Source organism: Ornithorhynchus anatinus, chromosome 5 (genome assembly GCF_004115215.2).
Source record: "Ornithorhynchus anatinus isolate Pmale09 chromosome 5, mOrnAna1.pri.v4, whole genome shotgun sequence".
NCBI lineage: Eukaryota > Metazoa > Chordata > Mammalia > Monotremata > Ornithorhynchidae > Ornithorhynchus > Ornithorhynchus anatinus.
In genome coordinates, this window is record NC_041732.1 from 103864193 (window position 1) to 103882120 (window position 17928).

The following is a 17928-nucleotide window of genomic DNA, read 5'->3' on the forward strand; positions in this document are numbered from 1 at the left end:
CCTGCTTCCCCTATGTCTACCCCAGCGCTTAGAACAGTGCTCGGCACATAGTAAGCGCTTAACAAATACCAACATTATTATTATTATAAATACAATTGAGTGAACGAATGAATGAGGGGGAGGGGAGGGGATGGGAGTTTTCCGCCTCATATATTCCCCTTCCCCCTCACTCTCCGTCCTCCAAGTGGGATCGCCCACAGCAGCCTGAGGCATCAAACTCCAATTACACTTTGACTCTGATTCTCCCCCTCCCCCTCTTCCGCTACAATTGCTGCTTATTTCGCTCCCCACACTCATCCTTCGCTCTGCACTTAGCAGGTGCCCACTACACTGCTCTGTATATGGGCGGCTCCGAGTATCGTGCTCTGCACACGGTAATAATAATGATAATAATTATAATCTGTAGTATTTGGTCAGCGCTTACTATGTGCCAAGCACCCTTCTAAGCGGTGGGGTAGATAAAAGGTAATCGGGTTGGACACAATCCCTGTCCCACATGGGACTCACACAGTCTAGCTCAGGCTTGGGAGGCAGAGGTCGTGAGTTCTAATCCCCACTCCGCCACTTGTCAGCTGTGTGACTTTGGGCAAGTCATTTCACTTCTCTGGGCCTCAGTTACCTCCTCTGTAAATTGGGGATTAAAACTGTGAGCCCCACATGGGACAATCTGATAACCTTGTATCTCCCCCAGTGCTTAGAACAGCGCTTGGCACATAATAAGCGCTTAACAAATACCAACATTATTATTATTCACCCCCATTTTACAGAGTAGGTAACTGAGGCACAGAGAAGTACAGTGATTTGCCAAGGTCACCCGGCAGACTTGTGGCAGAGCGGAGATTAGAATCCACATCCTCCCAGGCCTGGGCTCCTTCCATTAGGCCAGGCTGCAGTAGTCAGTGCTCTGACACAGGTGTCCGGTACAGTGCTCTGCACATGGGAGACAACCTGTACAGTGCTCTGCTCACAGTAGGTTCCCAGTATGATGCTCTGACACAACAGGTGTCTGGTACAGTGCTCTGCACACAGGATGCGCCCTGTAAAGTGTTCTGACATAGGTGTCCAGTACAGTGTTCTACCTTCAGTAGGCACTCAATACAACACTCTGCACACAACGTGTGCCCGTTTGATGCCTCCTGGAAGCAGTATGGCCTAGTGGCTACAGCCCGGGCCAGGAAGTCGGAAAGTCCTGGGTTCCACCATTTGTCGGCTGTGTGACCTCCACACAGAAAGCACTCAATAAATACAATAATGTTGGTATTTGTTAAGCGCTTACTATGTACAGAGCACTGTTCTAAGCGCTGGGGTAGACACAGGGGAATCAGGTTGTCCCACGTGGGGTTCACAGTCTTCATCCCCATTTTACAGATGAGGGAACGGAGGCACAGAGAAGTTAAGTGACTTGCCCACAGTCACACAGCTGACAAGTGGCAGAGCTGGGATTCGAACTCATGACCTCTGACTCCAAAGCCCAGGCTCTTTCCATGAATGAATTGAATGAATTACCTTGGGCAAGTCACTGCACTTCCTCTGTGCCTCAATTACCTCATCTGCAAAATGGGGATTAAGACTGTAAGCCCCATGTGGCACAGGGACTCTGTCTAATCCAATCAGCTTGTATCCAACTCAGCACTTAGTACAGTGCCTGGCACGTAGTAAGCACTTAACAAATACCACAGTTGTTATTATTACTGGATTCTCAGCAAGCCTCCCCTGGTAATTTTTAGGATTTTCGTGACGCGCCAAGAACATCTAACTCATTTATCTCCCTCTGACTATTTGCCCCGTGCAAACTGTTCAATTTGTTTTAACAATATGTGGCCTCATTGAAAAGCAAAGCCAACCCCACGGTTGCCTCAGGCGAAAACCCTAATCCAACCCCTTCCCAACGAGATACAATCAAAACGACAAAGCATCAATTCTGGAAAAAAAAAAAGCCAACTGTATTTCATGTCACTCCTCTTTAAATAACTCTACTTCAGATATTAAGGAAAGAACAGCCAATCACATGAACATAGTACGGAGATCAAAATTAATTTACCACACAAAATAAATTAAAACATTAAATATTAACCTTTTCAGTGCAACATATACAGAGGACAGAGTAACCGTTACTAAAAAAAAAGGGGTATCAGGTTGGTTATGATAAACTTATTAAAGTCGACGAGAAGTTGAACAACTCGGTTGGGGAAAACTGGAAGTGGAAGAGGATCTGTGTGTGTGGGAGAGAGAGATATTGGCCTTTCCCACAAGGGTGGTCTTGACTGGCACCTCCTCCCTGCAGCCTCTCCAGGCTTGCCTAGTTTTGGGGGTCTTCCTCCGGGGTCACTCTAGGTCCCTGAGCAGCACCCCAGAGGTCTGGCTCGGGGGGCGGTTGGGCCGGACCGAGGCCCGACAGACCCTGGGATTCCTGGCAATGTTGCTGGAGGAGGAGGCCAGTTCCCATGACGAAAACAGACAACTCTCCCCGCTGGGGCGAGCCACCGTCTGCCCACAACCGTGTGTGTGGACGGCCTTTTCGATGGGTGACCCGCGCCCAGCCTCGGCCCCGAGGCTCGACGATGGAGCAACCCGACGATGCGCCGCTTCCAGTGCAATCTCTCTCAGAGACGGGTTTTGCCACCAAGATGGCAGCGGGAGAGCTAAAGTTCTCATCTTTACGGCTCCCGTCCCCATTTTCTTCAGCTTCCGGCTCTCAGGGGCCCACCCTGACCCGGGAAATTCTCCCTCTGGAACCGACCGCCTGGACACCGGTTTGGCGAGTGGGGCTCCGTGGGCTAATCGGACTTTTCGGTGCTTCCTGGGCCGGTTCCATCTGTGGAAAGCGGGTGCAAGACGCCGGCGGGTGAGAAGGTGCCACTGAGGAAAAGGGTACCGTTGTTTGGGAACCAACGGCAGAAAGGCACCATCGCCTGGGAACGGCACCAGTAACCCACCGTCTGTCATCTCGTCTCTGAGCGGGAGTCCATGTCTGAGGGGGAAGGGTGGTCCCCTGAGCCCCAACTCCCGGCTCCCAAATTTCCTTTCTGTCTCGGACCCCCCCGCATTTTGTCCCGGAGGAGCCATCCCCGCCTCCCAGCTGCCCAGGAAGGCCGGCGGGAGACAAAGCCGGTTGTCCTAGGGAGATTCAGGATGAGGACGGTGGCTTGGAATGAAAACCAAGAATCCAGAAAACCGGAACAAAGAACGTGGCAATTGTTCCCGTCACCCACTCCTCTCAGCGGAACTACTTGGATGTAGGGCCTGGCCAACTTCCAGACCAAACTGCATCCCTGCGAAGGCACCTGGGAAAGGGAGTTGGGCTGAGCGAATGGCACCTGTGGAGAAGAGGATGCAAGCCTGGCTTAAGAACAGCCCACGGAGACCCTCTTCTAACTCTGGCCGGAGCCCGGGGGCTGCTCTGGACTCGGTGGTGGGGGCTGGGGGTGCCGGTTCCGGGGAAGTGGAGCTCGGCTATTCGGCCCGGGAACAGCCTGGTGTGAGATGGGGGCTCCCGCTGGGGCTTTGAGGACCGTTCAAGAGGAACCGATGTCTCTCTCTAGAATCCGGGGGCGCCGTAGCCGGGAGGGGACTCTCGGAGCGGCGGAAAGTTGCCGGGTGCCCCAAAACGTACCCTTCTTGAAAGCGCCTCAGCCCCTCGCTAAGACTTCCTCATCCGGGACAGTCAGAGACATCAGTCTCAAACAGCTCAGGGGCATCCACGGACTCACCAGGGGGGAAGAGCCGACGTCCCCGGTCAAGCCCCGGGGCCGACAGGAAGCCGGATGAGGGGCGGGGATGGGGAGGACGTGAAATGGAGGGCTTTCCCGCCATTTTCCGTTCCCGCAAGATTCAAGGGGTTGGGTTCCAACATTAATGAATAAATAATCTCCTCATATATGGTACGGTATATTCATATGGATCTACTTCATCGTATAGCTATTTCCAAATTTCAGTGAAGAATTCTGGCCCGGCTGGGCAGCTGAGAGGCGGAGAGCAGTTCATAAATAAGGAGGCGATCAAATCAGGCCCCTGGGCAGGCCCCGTATGAAGGCGGTCACTGACGGTGGGGAGGGAGACCCGGGCGGGGCCTGGGGGAAGGCGGTCAGCCGCTTTTCCCGATGGACGTTCTCTGAGGGAAAGAAGAGAATCCTAACTTCTCACTAGAACCTTTTCCTGGACGTTTGGGGTTCCCCGTTCCCGAGGAAAGCGATCACCCCAAACGGCGAGTTGGAAAATCGGCCGTCGGCGATCCCTCCGTGAGCCTGGCCTGGAACTTCTGGAAGTTTTCGCCTCCCGCAAAGCAGCCGGGGAAGATTTCGGTAGGAGATGTCGATGCTTTCCAAAAAAACAAGGGGCAGGCTTTATATGTACTTGGGCTGATGGCAGACCTGCCTCCCCTCCCCCCATACACATGCGTGCACGCACACACACACTCACACACACTTCACTCTTGGGGGGGCCGAAGAATCCATCCCCATTTCCGCATCCGATCGTCGCTCCCGTCGGAAAGGGGCCGCTCAGAGCCAGTTGGCCCGGTTTCCCATCACCCGCCTGCAAAAATTCCGAGTGATCCCAAAGGGCATCCGAGCAGACGGTGGAGAGGCGGGGTTGGTTTCTGCCCCCGAGTTGAGATTCCCGCTCCCCCGACGCCGGCGGCCCCCGTCCCCGTCTCGGCTCTCAGGAGGAAAGAGCGGCGGGGGGACGGAGGGTCTCGTCGACGGAGACGTTCCCCGTCCCGTCCGACGGGGCTCGGGAGGGGATCCCTGGATTCCCAGTGCTTCGGCCCAGCCCCCGGGGCTCTGCACAAGCCCCGAGGACGTTTCCGCCAGTTTACCCAACAGCTCCAGACCCGATCCCACCTGGGCCAGAGGCTCCCTGGAACGCGAGCAGGGGAATTTCGACCGGGGCCAGAGATTCCCGGCAACCAGACACTCACACACGCGCACGCCCACAGGTGCCCACCCCCCGCCTCTCTACCCGCACCTCTGAGGGCCCCCTCCCAACTTTCATTCCGTTCGGACGGTCCTTGTGGGGAGGTGGGAGAGGCGGGGGGAGCGGGGGGAAAGGGACGGTCTGCCGATTCCCTCTTGTTTCCACGCCGGATCGCCCCGAGCGGAAGGGGTTCTCGGTCCGGCCAAATGCGGAAGGCCCAGCCGGCAGCGGACAGGAGGCCGGGGAGGGTGAGGGGCCGCAGGGAGGACCGGTGAATCTCCCAGCATGTCTTGCTTCAGCGGCAACGGCTCTTCTCCGGAAGCCCCCCTCCTCTCCGCCGAGGCCGAGGTGGTCCGCGGGGCTTCGGCCCTGACCCGGCCCTTTCAGACCGCTGTGGGGAAGAGAACGGGAAAGGGGGAGGGGAGGGTGATGAAGACCGGCCCTTAGCTCAGGCCGCCACACTGACCCGGGTGTCAGAAGGGCCCCGGAAGTCTTTCCGGCGGCCCTTCCATCTACAGCGCTCTCCTCTGGGGGTGCCCAGCGCAGCGCTCTGCACACGGTAGGCGCTCAGACGATACCACTGATAGACAGCCAATGCCGTTCGATGACGTGGCTCTCTTGGCCAAGGGGCTTGAGCCATTTCCTCTGACTTCCATCAGCCACCATGGATCCCCCAGTGACCTTTGCCGTCTCCCCTCATAGCAGACAATGACCCTCCTCTGTCTTTGCCCTCTCCCCTCCCCCTTTTTCCTCTCCCTTTCTCCCCCTTTCCCTCTCTCCCTTTCCCCTTTTCCCTCTCTCTTCTCCCCCTTTTCCTTCTCTTCCCATCCCCTTTTCCCTCTCCCCATCTCCCGCTTTTCCCTCTCTTCCCCCTTTACCCTCTCCCTCTTCCTCCCTAATTATTATTAGTAGTAACGATTACCATCCTCATCCCCGCCATCATCATCACGTCCTACTTCAGCACCCACTCTGGGCCAAGCAACATGCTCAGAGCTGGGGGGTAAGACCCAGAAAACTCTTCTTCCCCGTCCGGCGAAACCGGATTTCTGTCAGAGAGGCCCCAGGGGTGAGACCGCCTTCCCAGCCCGGGGGACCCTGGCCAGCAGATCCCGGCCACATTGCGGCTCACCTGTCTCGGAGCGGCAGCAGGAAGCCCCCCGCCCCTTGAGGAGGACGCTGGGCTTCTCCTGCCGACAGGACACTGCCCGGCACCACTCCAAGGGTCTTCTTATCTGGCAGCAGCTGGAAAAGAGACAGAGGGCTTAGCGGGGAAAGGGGATGGCGGGGGACTGCAAACGGGGTCCCCGAAACACACCGGCGGCAGCTGAGAAGCAGCATGGCCTAGCTCGTTGTGGGCAGGAATGTATCTACTTATTGTTACACTGGACTCTCCCGAGTGCTTACCCTAGTGCTCTACACATAGTAATCGTTCAATAAATAGGACTGACTGAATGAATGAAAGAGCATGGGCTTGGGGGTCAGAGACGTGGGTTCTAATAATAATAATAATAATAATAATGTTGGTATTTGTTAAGCACTTACTTTGTGCAGAGTACTGTTCTAATCGCTGGGGGAGATACAGGGTCATCAGGTTGTCCCACTTGAGGCTCACAGTCTTCATCTCTATTTTACAGATGGGGTAACTGAGGCCCAGAGAAGTGAAGTGACTTGCCCACAGTCATACAGCTGTCAAGTGGCAGAGCTGGGATTCGAACCCATGACCTCTGACTCCACTTGTCTGCTGGGTGCCCAATGGCACGTCACTTCATTTCTCTGGGCCTCGGCTCCCTCATCTGTAAAATGGAGATTAAGACTGGAGCCCATGTGGAACAGGGACTGTGTCCAACTTGATTATTTTGTCTCTATCCCAGGGCTTAGAACGGTGCTTGGCACACAGTCAGCGCTTAACAACTACCATATTTATTATTCAACTGTTTGCTGTCCATTGGCTTCTTCCCCACTGCTTTCAAACATGGCCATGTTTCCCCTATCCTATAAAAACCCTCCGTTGCCCCACACCTCCCTCCAGTTATCACCCCACCTCCCTCCTACCATTCCTCTCCGAGTCGTCTACGCCCACTGTTTCAAATTCCTCTCCTCCAATTCTCTCCTTGATCCCCTCCACTCTGGCTTCCATCCCTTTGTCTCCGTAGAAGCCGCCCTCTGAAAGGTCACCGACGACCTCCTCCTTGCCCAATCCGACGGCCTCTACTCCATCCTCATCCCCCTCGACCTCTCGGCTGCCTTCGACACTCTGAACCACCCCCTTCTCCTGGAAACATTATCCAACCTTGACTTCACTGACTCTGTCTTCTCCTGGTTCTGGTCTTATCTCTCTGGCCTTTCATTCTCGGTCTCCCTCACAGGCTCCTCCCCTGCCTCCCAACCCCTAACTTAGGGGGTCCCTCAAGGCCCATTTCTAGGTCCCCTTCTCTTCTCCATCTCCACCCACCCCCTTGGAGAACCCATTCGCTCCCAGGGCTTCAATTCCCAACTCTTTTCAACTCTCACCTCCTCCAAGAGGCCTTCCCAGACTGAGCTTCCCCTTTTCCCTCTGCTCCCTCTCCGCTCCCCCGCCGCCCTCTGCTCCCTGCCCCTTCCCCCCTTCACCTCCCCTCAGCTAAGCCCCATTTCCCTCTGCTCCTCCCCCTCTCCCTTCCCCCGCCCCTCAGCACTGTGTTCGTCTGCTCATTTGTCTAGATTTTTATTACCCTATTTATTTTGTTAATGAGGTGTCCATCCCCTTGATTCTATTTATCGTGATTATGTCGTCTTGCTTTGTCCGTCTGTCTCCCCCCGGAGCCCGTCATTGGGCAGGGATCGTCTCTATCTGTTGCCCAATTGTCCATTCCAAGTGCTTAGTCCAGTGCTCCGCACATAGTAAGCGCTCAATAAATACTATTGAATGAATGAAAGACACCAAATCTACATCTCCAACCCCGATCTTTCTCCCTCTCTGCAGCCTAGCATCTCATCCTGCCTTTAAGCCATCTCTAATTGGATGTCCTCCCGTCACCTGAAGCTTAACAAAGCCAAGACCGAGTTCTTTATCTTCCCACCCAAACCCTGTCCTCCCCCTGACTTTCCCGTCACTGTTGACGGCACCACCGTCCTTCCTGTCTCACAAGCCCATAATCATGGTGTCATCCTTGACTCCTCTCTCTCATTCAACCCACATATTCAATCCATCACTAATCCCTGTCGGTCCCACCTTCACATCACTAAAATCCACCCTTTCCTCTCAAACCAAACGGCTATCACGTTCATCCAATCCCTCGTCGTCTCTGGCCTGGATGACCGCATCGGCCTCCTCGCTGACCTCCCAGCCTCCCGTCTCTCCCCACTCCAGTCCATATCTCACTCTGCTGCCCGTATCATTTTTCTATAAAAATGATCAGGGCATGTCTTCCCACTCCTCAAAACACTCCAGTGGTTGCCCATCCACCTCTGTGTCAAACAAAAACTGCTCACCCTTGGCTTTAAAGCCGTCCATCTCCCAGCCCCCTCCTTCCTCACCTCCCTTCTCTCCTCCATCCTGGGCCGCACACTCGGCTCCTCTGCCGCCGTTCACCTCCTCCCCGGGCTTCCATCTCGCCTATCGCATCGCCGACCCCTGTGCCCACGTCCTGCCTCTGGCCTGGAACGCCCTCCCTCCCCTAATCCGACAATGACTCTCTCTGCCCCTTCCAAGCCTTACTGAAGGCCCACCTCCTCCGAGAGGCCTTCCCAGACTAAACCCCATTTTTCCTCATCTCCCTCTCCCTTCTGCATCACCCTGACTCGCTCCCTTTGCTCTTCCCCCCATCCCAGCCCCACAGCACTTATAATAATAATGGTATCTATTAAGCACTCACTATTTGCCAGACACTGTACTAAGCGCTGGGGCAGAGACAAGCAAATGGGGTTGGACTCAGTCCCTGTCCCATGTGGGGCTCACGGTCTCAATCGACATTTTACAGATGAGGTATCTGTCATTGTATTTATTTAATGTTGGTGTTTGTTAAGCGCTTACTACGTGCAGAGCACTGTTCTAAGCGCTGGGGTAGATACAGGGTAATCGGGTTGTCCCACGTGAGGCTCACAGTCTTCATCCCCATTTTACAGATGAGGTAACCGAGGCACAGAGAAGTGACTTGCCCACAGTCACACAGCTAACAAGTGGCAGAGGCAGGATTCGAACCCATGACCTCTGATTTGTATTGATGTCTCCCCGGCTTTAGATCGTAAGCTCGTTGTGGGTAGGGAATGTGGGACTGTTTCTTGTTGTATTTTACCTCCGACTTCTAGGCCCGCACTCCTTCCATTCGACTGTGCTGGCTCTCTCATGTGGAGAAATGTAATTTTAGCCGGGTTTGGAAGGCGGGGCGAGGATTGCTCTGATGAAAATTATCTCATATCTGATGAACTCATGTCAACCTTAGCGCTTTAGTGCTTGAGACACAAGAGCTTAATAAGTATTATTATTATTATTATGAACAGGGAGAGTACTCCAGGGCAGAGGGAGGGCTTGGGCTGTAATAATAATAAAAATGATAATAATAGTAATATTGAGAAGCAGTCTGGTTTAGTAGATGGAGCACGGGCCTGGAAGTCGGCAGGACCTGGGTTCTAATCCCAGCTCTGCCACATGTCTGCTGTGGGACCTTGGGCAAATCACTTCACTTCTCTGGACCTCAGTTTCTTCATCTGTAAAATGGGGAATAAGAGTATGAACCCCGTGTGGGACAGGGACCGTGAGCAACCTGAATAACTTGTATCCACCCCAGTGTTTTTCTTCATCTCCCACTCCCTTCAGCGTCGCCCTGACTTGCTCCCTTTGTTCTTCCCCTCTCCCAACCCCACAGCACTTAGAACAGTGCTTGGCACCTAGTAAGTGCTTAATAAGTTCTATATTTAAAAAAAAAATACAAGAGAGTTAACAGACAGTTAGCAGAGTTAGCAGGTCCGTAGTGGATAAGGCATGGGCCTGGGAATCACGAGGTCATGGGTTCTAATCCTAGTTCCATCACTTGTCTGCCGTGTAACCTTAGGACCTTCGGCAAGTCACTTCACTTCTCTGGGCCTCAGTTCCCTCATCTGTAAAATGGGGATTGAGACTGTGAGCCTCATGTGGGACAGAGACTGTGTCCAACCCGATTTGCTCGTGTCCATCCCAGCGCTTAGTGCAGTGCCTGGCACATAGTAAGTGCTAAACAAATACCATAATTATTATTATTATTATTATCCATCCCAGTGCTTAGTACAATGCCCGGCGCAAAACAAGTGTTTAACAAATACTACAATTATTATTATTACATTCTCTGCCCACAACGAGTTTCCAGTCCAGAGAACGAGCTTCCAGTTCTAGCAGAGAGCGTGCGGGGCAGCTGAGAGCCAGAGTCCCACACTGGCTTCTCCGTCGGTCTGCTGTGTGTCCCTGGGAAAATCCCTTCACCTCTCTGGGCCTCTGTTTCCTCACCTGGAAGACGGGGAGGACCGGCCCTGCCTCTCAGGGATCTTGTGAGGATAAAATGAGATCACTGACTCAAACGTCTTTTAGAAAAACAAACACGGCGGACAAATACAAGGTGGTGTTATCCTTTCTCCCCCGGGTTCCCCAAATCTCCACCTGTGAGCACTGGCTTTTCTCGTTTTCCCGGCTCCGCCAGTGACTCAGGAAGGGGCTTGGGGATCCCTGACTTGAGACCGCCCCTCGGTTTTCTCCATCTACCAGGCGGGGCTGGACCCCAGCTGACTGAAAACAGACTACTACTAATTATAACGACGGTGTCTGTTAAGTGCTTCCTATGTGCCAAGCACTGTTTTAAGCACTGGGGTAGATACAAGGTAATCAGGTTGGACACAGTCCTTGTCCCACACGGGGCTCACACGCTTAATCCCGATTTGATAGATGAGGAAACTGAAGCAGAGAGACGTGAAAGGGCTCGCCCCAGGTCACACAGAAGACAAGTGGCAGAACCGGGATTAGAACCCATGACCCGCTGACTCCCAGGCCCGGGCTCTAGCCATTAGGCCACACTGCTTCTCTAGAAAGCCTGGGCAGAAAGCACAGACTTCCGGGATTGACTCTGATCAGTCAGTTGGACTCTAAAAACTCATCTCTGAATATATAAACCATGGTGAGAAGAATGGACAGAGAAGCGGCGTGGCTTAGGGGGTAAAGTCGGCGCCTGGGAGCCAGAAGCCCTGGGTTCTAATTCCGCCTCCGCCACTTGTCTGCTGGGTGACCTTGGGCAAGTAGCTTCTCTTCTCTGGGCCTCGGTTCCCTCAACTGCAAAATGGGGATTCGATCCCCGTTCTCCCTCCTGTTTAGACTGTGAGTCCCATGTGGGGTCGGGGACTGTGTCCAATCTGACTGTGTCCAAGAGGCCTTCCCCGATGAAGCCCTCTTTTCCCCAGCTCCCTCTCCCTTCTGCATCATCTCTGCCCTTTCGTTGTTGCCGATTTGCCGATATCTGTTGCCGATTTGTACGTTCCAAGCGCTTAGTGCAGTGCTTTGCACATAGTAAGCGCTCAATAAATACTATTGAATGAATGAATGCCCTTCTATCTGTGACCTTTGGGCATCTGATAGTCATTCAGTCAGTCAGTCATGCAATCGTATTTATTGCATGAATATTTGCCTCACCCTCCAATCCCACAGCACTTATGTCTTTCAATTATATATTATAAATTATTTATTTATTCATACTAATGTCTGTCTCTTCCTGTAGACTGTAAGCTCCTTGAGGGCAGGGAATGTGCCTGCTAATTCTGTTGTACTGGGCTCTCCCAGGCACTTAGTACAGTATTCTGTGCATAGTAAGTGCTCAGTAAATATGATTAACATCACATTTAAAGCTCACTTCCTCCAAGAGGCCTTCCCAGACTGAGCTCCCCTTTCCCCTCTGTTCCCTCTACCCACCCCCACCTCTTCGCCTCTCCGCAGCTAAACCCTCTTCTCCCCCGTTTCCCTCTGCTCCTCTCCCTCTCCCTTCCCATCCCCTCAGCCCTGTATTCGTCCGCTCAACCGTATATATCTTCATTACCTTATTTATTTTGTTAATGAGATGTACATCGCCTTGATTCTATTTATTTGCTTTTGTTTTAATGAGATGTTCTTCCCCTCGACTGTATTTATTGCTATTGTTCTTGTCTGTCCGTCTCCCCCGATTAGTCTATAAGCCCATCAAAGGGCAGGGACCGTCTCTATCTGTTGCCGATTTGTCCATTCCAAGCGCTTAGTCCAGTGCTCCGCACATAGTAAGCGCTCAATAAATACTATTGAATGAATGAATGAACATATCTACCACAGTGCTGGATACAAAGTAAGCACTTAAATGCCATCAAAACAAAGAGAGCATGCTCATTCATTGAGAAGCGGCGTGGCTTAGTGGCAAGAGCCCGGGCTTGGGAGTCAGAGGTCGTGGGTTCTCATCCCGGATCCGCCACTTATCAGCTGTGTGACTCTGGGCAAGTCACTTCCCTTCTCTGGGCTTCGGTTACCTCACCTGTAAAATGGGGATGAAGACTATGAGCCCCACGAGGGGCAAGCTGATGACCTCGTATCTCCCCCAGCGCTTAGAACAGTGGTTGCCACAAAGTAAGCGCTTAACAAATACCATCATTAGTATTATTCATTCAGTCAGTCGTATTTATTGAGTGCTGTGTGCGGAGCACTGTAATAAGTGCTTCAACTACTGTCTCCATGCTGATGACACTCAATTCTCCATCTCCAGCCCTGATCTCTCTCCCTCTCCAGCCTCGCATTTCCTCCTGCCTTCAAGGCATCTCTACCTGGATGTCCTCCCATCTCCTCAACCTTAACGTGTCCAAAACAGAGCTCCGTATCTTTCCACCCAAACCCTGTCCTCCCCCTGACTTTCCCATCACTCTGGACGGCACCACCATCCTTCCCGTCATCCCGTAACCTTGGTGTCATCCTTGACTCTTCTCTCTCATTCAACCCACCTATTCAATCCATCACTAAATCTGGTAGGTTCCACCTTCACAACACAGCTAAAATGCACCCTTTCCTCTCCATCCAAACGGCTACCACGTTAGTACAGTCGCTCGTCCTCTCCTGCCTGGATTCCTGCATCAGCCTCCTCGCTGACCTCCCGGCCTCCCGTCTCTCCCCACTCCAGTCCATACTTTATTCTTCTGCCTGGATCATTTTTTTCTACAAAAATGTTCAGGACCTGTCACCCCCCTCCTCAAGAAACTCTGGTGGTTTTACATCCACCTCCGCATCAAAGAGAAACTCGTCCCCATCGGCTTTAAAGCCTGTCCATCTCCTGGTCCCCTCCTACTTCCCCTCCCTTCTCTCCTCCTCCTCCATCCTGGGCGACACACTCCGCTCCTCTGCCACTGAAAACCTTCTCCCTGGGCCTCCATCTCTCCTGTCTCGCCATCGACCCTTGGCCCACGTCCCGCCTCTGGCCTGGAACGCCCTCCCGCCTCAAATCCCACAGATAATTCCTCTCCTCCAAAGCCTCACTGAAGGCCCACCTCCTCCCGGAGGCCTTCCCTGACTGCGCCCTCCTTTCCTCTTCTTTCACTCCCTTCTGCGTCGCCCCGACTCGCTCCCTTTCTTCATCCCCCCCTCCCGGCCCCGCACCCGCTTATGTCCATAGCTGTCTTCTTGTCTTCTCCAGTCTTTTAGACCGTAAGCCCGGTGTGGGCAGGGATTGTCTCTCTTTATTGCTGAACTGTACTTTCCAAGCACTTAGCACAGTGCTCTGCACACAGTAAGCGCTCAATCAATATGACTGAATGAATGAATAGCTGTAATTTGTCTGTCTTCCCCTCTAGACTGGAAGCTGGTTGTGGGCAGGGAATCCACTGCGTCTTGCTGCTTCTCATTATTAATCCAGTCTGAACCAGCAGGTCCCACATTACCACCTCCATCCAGTCATACCCTTTCAATAACTACCATTGATGGACTGATTGATTGATTGATTCCTTTAATGAGCAGTTCCTGCACTGCCCCACCCCTGCTCCCTTCCTCAGTTGGTTCTTTCCTCTAACCCTCCCTGACCCAGTGGCTCCTTCCCCTTTATAATGTTGGTATTTGTTAAGCGCTTACTATGTGCAGAGCACTGTTCTAAGCGCTGGGGTAGATAGAGCGTCATCAGGTTGTCCCACGTGAGGCTCACAGTTAATCCCCATTTTACAGATGAGGGAACTGAGGCACAGAGAAGCTAAGTGACTTGTCCACAGTCACATTTAAGCACAAATGAGCCTTTCCAGTACCTCCCCCCCCACCAATGCACCAAGTTGGTTCCTTCCTATAGCCCCAATTGAACAACCAGTTCCCGCCTTTTTGCCCCCCCTTCTCCCCCCATCCAGTTGGTTCCTTCCTTCAGCCCAGTTTGAACCAGTTTCCACCTTTCTACCCCTCCACCCCTCCCCAGTCCAGTTGGTTCCTTCCTTCAGCCCAGTTTGAACCAGTTTCCACCTTTCTGCCCCTTCTCCCCCCATCCAGTTGGTTCCTTCCTTCAGCCCAGTTTGAACCAGTTTCCACCTTTCTGCCCCTTCTCCCCCCCACCCCCATCCAGTTGGTTCCTTCCTTTAGCCCAGATCGACCCCAGTTCCCGCCTTTTTGCTCCTTCTCTCCCCTCCCCCATCCAGTTGGTTCCTTCCTATAGCCCAGATTGAATAATAATAATAATATTTGTTAAGCGCTTACTATGTGCCAGACACTGTACTAAGCACCGGGCTGGATACAAGCAAATGGGTCCCTGCCCCATGTGAGACTCACGGTTTCCATCCTCATTTTAAAGATGAGGAAACTGAGGCCCGGAAGTGAAGTGACTTAGCCAAGGTCACCCAGAGATAAGTGGTGAGGCCGGGATTAGAACCCATGACCTTCTGACTCCCAGGCCCGGGCTCCATCAACTACGCCACGCTGCTCCTCTCTCACTTTGTCCTCACAAATTCCCTGTGAGGGAGGGGATGGCCCATATTTTAAATTCCACTTTACAGATGGGGAAAACAAGGCCCAGAGAGATTAAGCGACTTTTTCTTTCAATGACATCTGTTAAGCATCCGTTCAGTCGAATTTATGGAGCACTTACTATGTTCCAGGCACTGCCCTAAGCACCAGGACAGATCCAAGCTAATCATGTTGGACTCAATCCATGCCCCAGATAGGGCTCATAGGCTGAATTCCCATTTTCCAGACAAGGAAACTGAGGCCCAGAGAAGGGCAGTTCCTTGCCCAAGCAGGAAGGGGCTGGAGCCGGGATCAGAACCCGGGTCCTCCGACTCCCAGGCCCAGGCTCTATCCATTAGGCCCCGCTGCTTCTCCAGTGACCGAACCAGCGGACAGCACGTGTCCTGCTTGATTCATTCGTTCAATCGTATTTATTGAGCGCTTACTATGTGCAGAGCACTGTAGCCCGTGCTGCGCGAAGAGGGGTGGCGGACACTCGCCATATCATCGACACACACCCATGAGGACACTCGCTATATTCATTCAATGCTAATGTTGGTATTTGTTAAGCGCTTACTATGTGCAGAGCACTGTTCTAAGCGCTTGGGTAAACACAGGGTCATCAGGTTGTCCCACGTGGGGCTCACGGTCTTAATCCCCATTTTACAGATGAGGGAACTGAGGCCCAGAGAAGTGAAGTGACTCGCCCGCAGTCACACAGCCGACAAGTGGCAGAGCTGGGATTCGAACTCATGAGCCCTGACTCCAAAGCCCGGGCTCTTTCCACTGCGCCACGCTGCTTCCCTGCATTCACTCATTCATCCATTCAATCATATTTATTGAGCACTCACTGCGTGCAGAGCACTGTACTAAGCGGTTGGTAAGTATAATTTGGCAACAAATAGAGACAATGCCTACCCATTCATCAGCACACACCAGGACATTCACTACATCACCAGCACGCACACATATGAGGATACTCACTGCATCATCAGCGCACACATGAGGACACGCTGTATCATCAGCACACACACGACGGCGCTCACTGAATAAGCACACACATGTGTGACTGTGGGCAAGTCACTTCACTTCTCGGTGCCTCAGTTACCTCATCTGTAAAATGGGGATGAAGACTGTGAGCCTCACGCGGGACAACCCGATGACCCTGTATCTACCTCAGCGCTTAGAACAGTGCTCTGCACCTAGTAAGCGCTTAACAAATACCAACATTATTATTATTATTATATGGACATTCGCTGTATAAATAGCACACACATCAGGAGACTCACCGTACCAGCACCTGCACATAATAATAATAATAATAATAATAACTGTATTTTTTAAGCACCTACTGTGTTCCAGGTACGTACTAAGCACTGGGGCGGATCCAAGCAAATGGGGTTGGACTCGGTCCCTGTCCCACGTGGGGCTCAGTCTCAATCCCCCTTTTCCAGATGAGGAAACTGAGGCCCAGAGAAGTGACGCGACTTACCCAAGCTCACGCAGCGGACAAGACCGTGAGCCCGTTGTCGGGTCGGGGATTGTCTCTATCTGTGGCCGAACTGTACCTTCCGGGCGCTTAGTCCAGCGCTCCGCACACAGTGAGCGCTCAGTCAATACGATCGAATGAACGAATGAAGGAAGCGGCAGAGCCGGGATTAGAACCCGGGACCTTCTGACTCTACCCACTAGGCCAGGCTGCTTCTCATGAGGACACTCACTGTCCCAGCAGACACACGTGAGGACCCTCCTTGGCTAAGGATACTCCTCGTCATCGGCACGGACGCCGCGGACACTGGCCGTGGCAGCACCCACACACGCGGCCACTCACCGTATCATCAGCACACACGTGACGACGCGGTCTGTGACAACAGCACACACACACACAGACACACACAGAGGAGGACACTGACTGTATGAGGACACAGGCGGCCGCCAGGGTGACGGAAGCCAGGACGGACACCACGAGCAGGGCGGTGATGGTCTGTTTCTTCTGCGTGGCCGCCACCACGGCCAGCAGGTCCGCGTGCTCACACCGCTCTCCCATGAACCCCAAGTGGCACCTGCGGGGAGACACGGAGAGACGGAGAGACAGAGGCGGGAAGGTGGAGAGATGGAGGCGGGGAGACAGGGAAAGAGAGAGGGGGAGGGAGAGAGGGAGGAAGAAGAGAGTGGGAAAGACGGAGAGGGAGGAAGAAAGAGAGGGAGAGGGGAAAGAGGGAGGGAGAAAGAAGGGAGAGGGGGAAGGAGAAAGAAAAAAGGAGAGAGGAAGGGAGGAAAGGGGGAGAGGAGAGAGGAAGGGAGAGAGAGAGAAGAAGGGAAAAAGAGGGGAAGGAGAAAGAGGGAAGGAGGGAGAGAGAGGGAAAGAGAGGAACGGAGAGACGGAGAGGGGTCACAGAGGGAAAGTCAGGGCAGCCCTGGAAGTTAAGTTGCTTCTGGCCCAGGGTCCCAGGGTAGAGAGGGGGACCAAGGGGGTGAAAGCCCCAGGGAAAGTGGTCGGACGGGGCTCCCGGAGGCCCCATCCATCCGTCTGTCCGTCCGCCCGCCCCGTCCGCCCAGCCACAGAGATCTCCCCGGCCACCGGGAAGGCCCCACTGGCCTGTCGGTTCCTTGCGGGCAGGGACCGCGTCTACTACCTCCAGCGTGCTCTCCCAAGCGCTCGGCACAGTGCTCCGCGCACGGCAGACTGTCGGCTCCTTGAGGGCAGGGGCCGAGTCTGCCCACCCTATTGTGCTGTGGCAAGTGTCCCGCCCCAGGCCTGGTCCCCCCCAAACCCCGGCCCCACTCCAGACCCCCATCGCGGCCCTGGCCCCGGTCCGACTTCCGTGGCGGGCAGGGGGCGGCCCCTCCGGCCCTCCCCGGGTCCCGCCCCGCGAACGGACAGGACACTTACTTGCACGCCGGCTTGTTCTCCTCCACCAAGAACCTGCAGGTGCCGTGGAAGCAGAACTGACTGTGAGAGTCCGGGCACTCGTTGAAATGGGAGCGGACGGCCGCGGGCACGGGAGCGCCTGTCGGTAAGGGACACCGAGCCCGCGGACGGTCACCCCCCGGCCGAGAGCCCGCCGCCGCCCGCCGCCCGCCCGCCCGGCAGCACC

At 53.8% G+C, this 17928-nt stretch overlaps 1 protein-coding gene across 1 annotated transcript in view; it reads right to left on the bottom strand.

The window, feature by feature from the left end:
• Positions 1-1919: 1919 nt before the first annotated feature.
• The window catches only part of TGFA (transforming growth factor alpha), a 99937-nt gene continuing 83928 nt past the window's right edge, over positions 1920-17928 (bottom strand). Inside the window, exons 3-6 of the mRNA XM_029066612.2 lie at positions 17724-17841; positions 16744-16893; positions 6044-6156; positions 1920-5305 (exon numbers count right to left, since the gene is read on the bottom strand). Of these exons, the coding sequence (XP_028922445.1) occupies positions 5298-5305; positions 6044-6156; positions 16744-16893; positions 17724-17841 (389 nt within the window). The 3' untranslated portion in view covers positions 1920-5297. The remainder of the gene's footprint in view (positions 5306-6043; positions 6157-16743; positions 16894-17723; positions 17842-17928) is intronic.